Genomic DNA, 10,439 nt, shown 5'->3' on the forward strand with positions numbered 1-10,439 from the left:
AAAGAGGGAATCAGCCATCTATTTCCATTCACTGAATAACTATCATACATGTGTGACGCCAGCAGAGTCACGATCTCCGTGTTGTTCACCACACTGTTGACAGTGCTCAGGTCTGTGTACCTGTCCCTGCAGTAGGACCGAGCGCCATGAAAGCTCCTCGAGTCCTGCACCAGGATGTAACGGCCAGCATCACCTGGAAGAGAAACGAGCAGACAGAGTCAGAGCACAGGCTGGAAATGTTCACCAACAACATTCGCCTTTTTTAAACTACAAACTGATATTTTTAAGAAATGCTGATCATGATATCTTTTCTTCGACTAAATGTGTTTTAGTTGTACATAATAATATAAATATATAAATATATCTATCTATCTGAGAGACTATTGTTCCTTCGTCGTGGTGCTTTTAGGTGCCGATGCCACTCACCGCTGTAACAGATGAAGTGCTTCTCTTCTGAACAGTCTGGTCGACCAGAATCCCAATGCAGATACCGTCACACACTTCCCCACACCAGGCTCGCCTGTGCCCCAGTTTGTGAAGGTTGATTTACCTGTTCCAGTATAAAACCACTTCCAGACCCTGAAGAGTCCGATCCAGAATTTTTGACTCCCCACCAGCCGTTGAGCCGCCATAGTTTCGTCTTTGCTGGTGAAGGTGGCGAGATCGGTGTACTTCTCTCTGCAGTAAAGCTGAGCTTCGGTCCAGGTCTTTGACTGAGTGACGAAGTGGAACTGTCTGTCGCACTGACCAGACTGAAACTGGCAAACGACCACATAACCTGAGAGACGACACAAGAGACAGCCCTGACTGCAAAAACACACGCCACCCAAAACGTCACCGATTATTCTGTGCCAGGAAAACTTCCGTTTATCGCTTTGACTCAACAAACTCTGCTCGTCTCCACTGATAACTGTGAATCGTTTTGATTTATTAACATCTGAAAAACCAAAGTGGTCCACAGGCGATCAACCACACAAAGTTTGATATTTTTGGCAATTAATTATTTTATGTCTGTTCAGGTATTCCACTCTTCTGCAGTCGAATAAAGAAGTCGTGAAAATAAAATTTCTCCAGATCAAAGTAAAATTAGCTCCAGTATACCTTCCTGGTTATACTGGAGGGAGTTTTTTCTTCCCACTGTCACCAAAGCGCTTGCTCACAGGGATCATCTGATTGTTGGGGTTTCTCTGTGTTACTGTAGAGTCTTTAACCAACTGTTGCTGTGATGTGGTGCTGTATAAATAAAACTGAACTGAACATTAGCTGCAGTTCCAGCAACAGAGTAAACCTCAAAACATTTATGCAATTTCTGCATCACTAACTGAATCTATATAAATTCCAGTGGCAATACAACACCAGCTGTTTGTGATGGCATAACGTCACAGCTTCATTCAGTCATGTTGGTGAGATACACTGAAATCAGGCTGTAAATAAAAGAATCAGTAAAACGTGGCACTTTACACAGAGACGCCACACATAACCTGCTCCAGACCAAGTTATGTGTTTATCATCAGTTGCTATGGTGATCTAGCAGGTGAAAAGATGAAAACAAGAAACTGACTTTAAGCTTGATAATCACACTCTCACCTCGTAGCACACAGTTTCAGTTTATTGTGGTTTGAGGCCGACAGGTCGCCACATATCCTTGTAACTAAATGTGTGAGAGGGAGACATGTTTGCTGACCTGAGAGCAGCAGGAGGAGCGCTTCACCACACTTCATGACGGACAGCTCGGAGACTGTAAGCACTTCTTCTGCAACCATTTCATCATGGACACAAAACGTCATCAGCATAGAGGGACACTTCTTTATTGTTACTGAGTTATTTCTCACTGTAAACTGTCAGCGTGTTCCTTTGTGGGAGTCTGAAGACATTATTTTCATGTGTTTAGCATCACATTCCTGTGATACAGGAAGGAGGATAATCACAGGCCTTAAATCAACCCTGGCATTACTCCTGTTTGTTCTCCAAATTGGGACGATTAATGATAGATGGGACCTTCTAGTCTACAGTTCCACAGTGACACTGACCTATCCCACCGGCTGACAGCAACAGCTCTGTCATGAACTTGAAACAGTGTTAAATTCCTGTTAAATCACTCAAACCAGACTTGAAGAACCAATGCACCAATGTGGCCCAATGAAGCCAATGTACAGATATTACAGACTGAATGATTCTTCCATCAACATGAATTATTACTCATCACTTCACATGAATATGAGACAAAAGAGAATCTCAGAGCGTACCTGCAGTGAGGAGATGGGGTCAGCGTGTTTGTCCACGAGACACCCAGACTGTCCCTCTAAATATACATCTGTCCCTCCCTCCTCTTCCTCCTCTCTCAGAAAGTCATCAATAACTATGTAAAAACCCGGCACATGTTCTTAGACATATAGAAGTGTTCATTAAAGTCTATTTGGTTAAAAGATTTATGGAGTCGTTTCTGAATGCAAAAACAGGCATATAAATCTGAAGTTGACTTATTCACACTCATTTCAGATGCAAACGACTCGCCGATCAGAACAGGCTGTGACTGAAGTGTGAAGCTGTTAAATCAAAGAGATGGAAGATAGAAACTGTGAGCAGGACGTTGGGTCAGTTGATTTATTTTACTTCTCTCTTCAGTTTTACTCCATTAAAATGAAGTTGTATTAAAAGCTTTTGAATCTTATCATCATTTGTCAGTACAGACGGAAATCTTGGCATCTTCATTTGAATCTAAAGCAGAAGCATTTCGCGTGTTTGCATGGATACAGCACAGTCTCTCTGCCTCACCACTTTGTGGTTATTTGAGTAAAGCTGTAATTATATTATAACTCTGATAAAAGAGTGTTCAGATTCAACTCTTCATCTAAAATGATCTGTGCTGACCGACTGAAGACACGTTTTACATCTAACTTCTAATTGTACTGATTTGGCAGTTTTTATATTACAAATATTTAATATTAAGAATTTATTTTTTTCCTGCTTCTTGATTGTTACAATTCTCTGTAGTAATCATCACGTTGGCATCTTTTGTTTCAGTCAGGTTTCAGAGCTCATCACAGCACAGAAACAGCTTTAGTGAAGGTTACAAATGATCTTCTTATGGCCTCTGACAGTGGACTCATCTCTGTGCTTGTCCTGCTAGACCTCAGTGCAGCGTTCGATACTGTCGACCATAATATCCTATTAGAGCGATTAGAGCAGCTGTAGGTATTACAGGTACTGCACTGCAGTGGTTTGTATCATATCTTGTTTGTTTTTTTGTTTTTTGTTTACAAATTTCAACTGTAGTACATTCCAGTACATTATCGATCACCATCGTCATCTTATCCACCACATTGAATTTCAAGATTTGTCCACATACAAGGCCACTCCTCCTCCTCCTTTGTTTCGCCTGGTTATAAATGTGAATTCATAACCCTCCAGTTCAAAGTCTGTTCCTTTTTCCATATTGATCCAAGTTTCTGATAAGGCAATGACACTAAATGGATGTGAAAACTGGTTAAGATATTCTTTGATATGATTAAAATTAGCATAGAGACTTCTACAGTTAAAGTGGATAATTGATCGTTTATTCTCAGTTTGAATCCTCTGATTGTAGTCTTCATTTGTATAGTAACAGCAGCTGTTATTGATAGATGAGAAGAAGTTGTTGTCTGGGTCTGTGTATTGTGATCCATAAAGTTAAATGTTTTCAGTTCCATTTGATCATATTCTGCAACTGTCTGACTGATGCAGCTGTTTCTTCCAGATGTATCTGAGTTCTTCCTTCCAGTGTGTGTCATAAGTGAGTGTGTGGTTGTCTGTTACCTTGTTTGTCATCCAGATCGTGTTGCTCACTGATATTTTTCGAGATCTGCCATGTTTTTTTTGCCTGTCCCAGATCTTTAGCCATCAGAATTGTTGTCTGAAGGCCAAGAAAGATGCCAAGCGGATTTACTTTACCAGGTGGATCATCATGGCCTTGCCATATTGGTCCATTTGATTGACCTTTATTATAATTATGAATTTATTTTATTTTCAGTTGCTACAAACGGGACAGACATGACTGGGGGATAGGACAGGGGGAAAGAATGAAAGAAAGAGAGGGAGAGAAAGAAAAACAGAGGAGGGGAGAAGAGACGGTGAGAAGGGGGGAAGAAAAAAACAGAAAAGCAAACAAAACACCTGGATCACCTGTATGGAGAAAAAAACCAGAAGAGAAAACAAACAACAAAGAGCAACATAATAAAAACAACACCATCACAATAAAGTAGCTAACAGTAGATAACAGTAGATACTTTTTTAATTTCACCTGTTGAGAAAGAAAAAAGAAAGCAAGCAGAAGAGAACAAGAGTAATAGAATAAACAACATCACAATGATATATGGGAATATGACAGTAAATACTAAATGTTAAACATTATTGTGCAGCACATAAGATCAACAGAACACAGTGTGCTTTGAGGTAGGAGCCAAAAAGGGTGTAGTTTGTGGGTGTGATCACCCGTGTGTACACCTGTGAGCATGGACGCGCTTGTTTTTTTAAAAGGTTCCTTCATGTAATGATCTGCTAGAGGGTGTGGGGGGGCCACAGCCCCGTCCTCCAGGGCATGAAGCAGGTGTGGAGGAGATCAAAACTCCAGACATCCAGAGGCCCCCAGAACACAAGAGACCAAGGAAGACCAACAGAGGGGCAGCCGCGCCACTGTCCCAGAAAGAGCTGAGGAGAGTCCCAGATGAGGGCTCACTCAGCAGCCGCGGAGCAGAAGCCAGGGGGAGTTGCAGTGACGCGCCCGTGAGCTCCGCCGGCAGCCAGCCGTGCCTGAGTGACCGAGCCCCAGGCCGAGAGGCCGGGGGCACCCCACCTCCGAAGTGGCCCGAGCGAGCCCCAGGCTCCAGGCCCCGATAAGCGGCCACCAGGAGAGAGCCGGTGTGTACCTGGACGCCCACCCCCAGACACAAAGAACCACCAACGCACCGACACCTGAGGGAGTCCGCCACTGGCAGGGGAAGTGGTGGTAGGGGGAGATAGGCCTCCAAACCTTGGAGGGCCTGAGATGTCCCCAGAGAGGTGGCGTCTGATACCCAACCTGACATATAGACACAGACATACAGGCACACACAGATACAAACATCCATTCCCACCCTCACGCTCTCATATGCACTTACTCCACACTCAACCAACGTGGAGACAGACATAAAGAGACGTTGTACACACGATCACACTCCCCAAGCGTACTCTACAAACCGGGTCTAGGTGCCCCCGCCCCTGGAGGGGGGAACTGCACCCAGACCCAGGTGGTGTTACCCTTTTCCCTGCGGTGGGGGGAGGCAGACCGCCCCGACTCCGCAGCAGCAGGGAGGCCCCACACTCCAGACCGCAGTCGGACGGCCAACTCCTCCTCCGCCATGTTTTTAATGGTCAGAACTTTGGCTTCCTCTGGTGATCTGTTTAGTTTAATGAATATTTTACAGTTTGTCGTCCAAGTGCTTTGAAATGTTCCCAGCTTCTTAAGGTGTCGTGCTTTTGTGGCTATTTCAGCATTGTGTTTGGTTAGATGTTCATTGATAAAGACATTAGATCCTTTTAATTTTCTTCCTTGTTTCAGCAGCGTGTTCTTGTGCTTTCAATTTACAAATCTTAATATAATAGCCAGTTTGTTGCCCTTCCTCCTGGGAAGAGGGTGGCATGGTTCAAGGAAGTCCAAAAAACTCCCTGAAAAGCCTTCAGCTGATCCAAAATGCTGCAGCAAGAGTCCTGACAGGGACTAGAAAGAGAGCAGATTTCTCCTGTTTTGGCTTCCTGTTAAATCCAGAATTCAAAATCCTGCTCCTCACATACAAGGTCTTAAATAATCAGGCCCCATCTTATCTTAATGACCTTGTAGTACCATATCACCCTATTAGAGCACTTCGCTCTCGCTCTGCAAATCAAATCAAATCAAATCAAATCAAAATTTATTTATATAGCACATATTAAAAACAACAGTGTTGACCATAGTGCTTCACAGTCAATAAAAACACGAGACAGTTAAAACAAACAATAGAAGAGGACAACAAACAATAGGTAACAACGCAACAAGCTAAAACAGCCAACTAGACAGAATCAAAAAAATAAGTTTTAAGACGTAATTTAAAAGACTGGATAGACTCGGCAGTGCGAATATGAACGGGGAGGTTATTCCAGAGTCTGGGTGCCACGGATGCAAAGGCCCGGTCGCCTCTCGACTTCATTCGAGTCCTAGGTTGTGCTAGGAGCCTGTGGTTGGATGATCTAAGTGCCCTGTTGGGATTGTATGAATGGAGTAAATCAGAAAGATAACTGGGCGCTAAATTATTCAAAATATTAAAAGTGAACAAAAGAATTTTAAAATCTATACGATATTTAACAGGGAGCCAATGTAATTTGGCTAAAATTGGAGTTATGTGTTCATGAATTCTCGTACCTCTGCAGGCCTACTTGTTGTTCCTAGAGTATTTAAAAGTAGAATGGGAGGCAGAGCCTTCAGTTTTCAGGCCCCTCTTCTGTGGAACCAGCTTCCAGTTTGGATTCAGGAGACAGACACTATCTCTACTTTCAAGATTAGGCTTCAAACTTTCCTTTTTGCTAAAGCATATAGTTAGGGCTGGACCAGGTGACCCTGAATCCTCCCTTAGTTATGCTGCAATAGATGTAGGCTGCCGGGGATTCCCATGATGCATTGAGTTTTTCCTTTCCAGTCACCTTTCTCACTCACTATGTGTTAACAGACCTCTCTGCATTGAATCATATCTGTTATTAACCTCTGTCTCTCTTCCACAGCATGTCTTTATCCTGTCTTCCTTCTCTCACCCCAACCAATCACAGCAGATGACCCCGCCCCTCCCTGAGCCTGGTTCTGTCGGAGGTTTCTTCCTGTTAAAAGGGAGTTTTTCCTTCCCACTGTCGCCAAAGTGCTGCTCATAGGGGGTCATATGATTGTTGGGTTTTTCTCTGTATCTATGAAGCGCCTTGAGGCGACTTTTGTTGTGATTTGGCGCTATATAAATAAAATTGAATTGAATTGAACTGAATTGAAAAACCCTGCTCCTCACATTAAATAGAATTAAACAAAATAGCTTTTTATTGTCGCTGAACATGTACAACGAAATTGTGGGTGCTCGACAACAACTGTGCAGAAATAAACAATTTGGAAGAACAGGTTGCAAAGTGCTTTGAAGTAGTGCAAACTGAGTCTGTGTGTGAGCGTCCTGAGTGATGAGGGTTACCCAGACCATGGCTCAGATTTGTGGGTGGGTGGTCAGGGTGGGGTGTGGGGGGAGGTGTGTGGGACCTGATTGAGCTGGGGTGCTGACCAGAGGGCAGCGGGTCAAAGAATTGGTGGGCAGGATGTGAGGGGTCACCTGTGATCAGTTTCTGGAAATATTCATTTGATTTATTAGGCTGTAGATTAGTAAGCATGTCCTGAAAGTCGTCCATGGCTATCTTTATTATACTGACTCTGCGTCTGACACTAACCACAACACAGGGTTTGGGACAGTTAGGTTCAGGGTCATCAGTGATGATGACCTCACAGGGTTAAAAAGCCCATCTCAACAGAGAAAGTTGATAACCGCTGTCTTTATTATCTCTTTAAGACTTTGTTGAGGCAGCTGACTCAAAGAAAGTCTGGCTGTGTTGAACTTTGTAGTATACAGTCTACAGACAAGATTAAATACTTATACGGCTTCCTTATTCTGCCTCCAAATTACTTGCCAAGTGTAAAAAATCTTGTATTTTCACTCAGGAAGTGAGCAACATCATGTGACCTTGGAAGGGGCGGGGCTACATGCATTTACACAGAAGCGTGGAGCGAGGAAGAGCCTGTTTCACCTGTGAGCTCAGTAAAAGGAAAGGATGAGTTTGGGCCCAGCAGCAGAAAAATTCCACTGAGTGAGCAGGAGTGTAATCATCATCGTCATATCCAAGGTGGAGCACCCACCCCCCTCCATCCATCCTCCGTTTACACTGCCCCTGCATCACGAGCACTGAGACACTACAGTGAATAAAGTTAAGGTGGACTCCCCATGTTACTTCCCTTCTTTTCATGCCAAATCTGTTGAGGGGCGCCTTAATTTAACTATCTATATTAAATTTTGTGTAACAAACTGGGATATTTAGAATAAAGCTATATATCGGAGCTACTTTATTATATTTTGTAACTTTGTAGCATATTATATTTTATTTATTGATTGTATTGGAGGAACTGTGACCACATTATTTCCTCTGGTATTAATAAAGCATTTTGATTCTGCTACCTCTGCAGCTCATTAGCTGCGCTCATTTAACCTGACTGAGCGTGACCAGTAGAAATAAAGGATCGAACTCAGTAATTCCTGGAAACCAGATTGTTGGAGCTATTTGTTCTTTATTTTTTATTATTTTGAAATTAGTTAAAGTTTGTTGTTAGTTTACTTATATTTTGGGGTTTATTTGTTGGTTAATATTTTGTTTTAAATGATTTGTTTTGTTTGTTGTTATTTTGTTAAATTAGTCAGTAAGAGCTGTAGGGCCATTTTGTTTCTATAAATAAAGAGACTGGTATAGGACCAGCATGCATTGGGGTGGGCCTATGGTTTTTTACCAGAGCAGGAGAAGCAGTAGGAAGGATCTTGTTATTGCTTGCCAAATGGATAAATAAACCAAAACTCTCAACTAAAAGGTTTGGACAATGGACTTCTTTTGCCTGCGTACGAAATATTACCTCAGTGCAGCAGTGGCTTGTGGACTTTAAGTTGTGGGACGTTTGATCATTCAAAAGTAAAGGAATTGCCACTACACAAAGTAAAAAACCTTCCCGTGGACAAAGGAATAATCCTTCATTAATGGATATAAGGATTTCAAGGATCACCGTCGAACTCGAATAAAAGGTATTGGATCGTCTGGTGAGTAATCCAGACGGATTTGATGTTGAGGCCTGGATCAACATATCACTCGTTCATCAAAGCTGGTGAGTGATAATATTGTTTAAGCCGTAAAGGAAAACGGTGAAACTATTGGAGTTTAAAGACATAATTTCACTACAAAGACTGATGAACTGAGTTTTGACGTACTAAATTGGTGCATAATAGGATCGCTAATTGAAACATGCCAACGCCCTCTGTGGAAATGTTTGTTCGCTGCAAAAGGCAGGTAAATGGATGTCATGTTTGTACTTTAGGCTATGGACTCTCAGTGTGCTGTGCATCTTTATAAAGTTTGAAATAATCCAAGAAGACAATAAAAATGTCGGATATTAAGAGTAAACGAGAGGATGACACTGAGATGCAAGCAGAGAAAAGAAGCGTTAAATTTACGCCAAAAGGCTTGGATTTGTATATAAAGACATGCCAAGAAAAGCGCAGTTCAATGTGTAAGCAAGCATCTAAGTACATGGGGAAAATTTCCGCTTTAATGACCTCACATGAAAACGTTAAGGAAGTGTCTTCTGAATTTGGGAAGTTTATTAAATGCTATCAAGATGCAAACGCTTTGCAAGAATCCTTTTTAAGTTTGCCACTGCCAGAAGATGAAGTGAAAAGGCAAGTTGCACATTTTCAGTCGAAGGTGACAGCATTCTCTGTTTTTATGGACAAAGTAAAGGTTTGGTTGCAGGAGGCGGGCGAGCCGTATACTGAACAAAACAATACTGTTCGCAATGATCAAGCTGTTGAAAGTTTGGATGAAATAAAACCTGAAGACAGTGTCTCTAATATCTCAAGTGTAAAACCACCTTCAAAAACCTTGTCACAGCAAAGTCGAATTTCATCAACATCTTCCGCATGCATTAAAGCTGCGGCTGACAAGGCAGCGCTCATGGAGCGACTCGCTGCATTAAAGAAAAAACATTCTATCGAAGCGCAAGAGGAAAAACTGAGAAAAGAAAAGGAGACATTATCCTTGGAAACAGAGCTGGCAGCCACTAATGCAAAGCTTCGTGTCTTAAAAATAAATTCAGTTTGTAGCTCTGAGCATTCTGATGGAATGAACTCTTATTTTGAAAGAGGGCACGTACAAGAAGCGCCTAGTTTAAATCCTTGTGCCGATACATTTGTTCCAACATCAAGAGATTACTCTGGTATAAATTCTGCATCTGAATCACAAGTAATCGTACCTAGACAAAGTCAAACCCAACATCAGGTTGATGATTCAGCTCAAGTGACGCAGTAAACACAGCCTCAGTCTCCTACTTTGACTGGGAACTGCACGAAGGAGATTGTAAATATTATGCAAAAACAAAATGACATCACTACTTTGCTTGTAAAACAAAACTTATCTTCTGTCCTCCCCGCCAGAAACATCCCTGTGTTTGATGGAAACCCTTTACAGTACAGATCATTTATGAACGCCTTTGAAAATGGAGTGGAAGCTAAAACTGATAACTGGAGCGACTGTTTGCATTTTTTAGAGCAGTTCACTAGGGGGCAGCCTAGGGATTTGGTGCATAGTTGTCAGCACTTACCACCTGAGCAGGG

At 42.3% G+C, this 10,439-nt stretch overlaps 1 protein-coding gene across 3 annotated transcripts in view; it reads left to right on the plus strand.

The window, feature by feature from the left end:
* Window positions 1-8,336, plus strand: part of LOC147319813 (uncharacterized) — a 14,980-nt gene extending 6,644 nt beyond the window's left edge. Inside the window, exons 5-6 of one of the 3 annotated variants that reach the window (XR_015131599.1) lie at window positions 2,500-2,594; window positions 7,733-8,336. Coding sequence is in view for 1 of the 3 variants with exons in the window: in XM_086312583.1 (XP_086168709.1) it covers window positions 2,500-2,537 (38 nt within the window). In the remaining 2 variants the exon portion in view is untranslated. Of the gene's footprint in view, window positions 1-2,499; window positions 3,581-7,732 lie in introns of those variants that run through there. The other 2 variants (XR_015131600.1, XM_086312583.1) reach the window with 2 other exon arrangements.
* The last annotated feature ends 2,103 nt before the right edge of the window (window positions 8,337-10,439 follow it).

Source organism: Aulonocara sp. 'chitande type north' Nkhata Bay, linkage group LG11 (assembly GCF_057382095.1).
Source record: "Aulonocara sp. 'chitande type north' Nkhata Bay isolate Kocher_YH1m ecotype deep benthic linkage group LG11, A_spYH_male_GT1.1, whole genome shotgun sequence".
In the NCBI taxonomy this organism is placed as follows: Eukaryota; Metazoa; Chordata; class Actinopteri; order Cichliformes; family Cichlidae; genus Aulonocara; species Aulonocara sp. 'chitande type north' Nkhata Bay.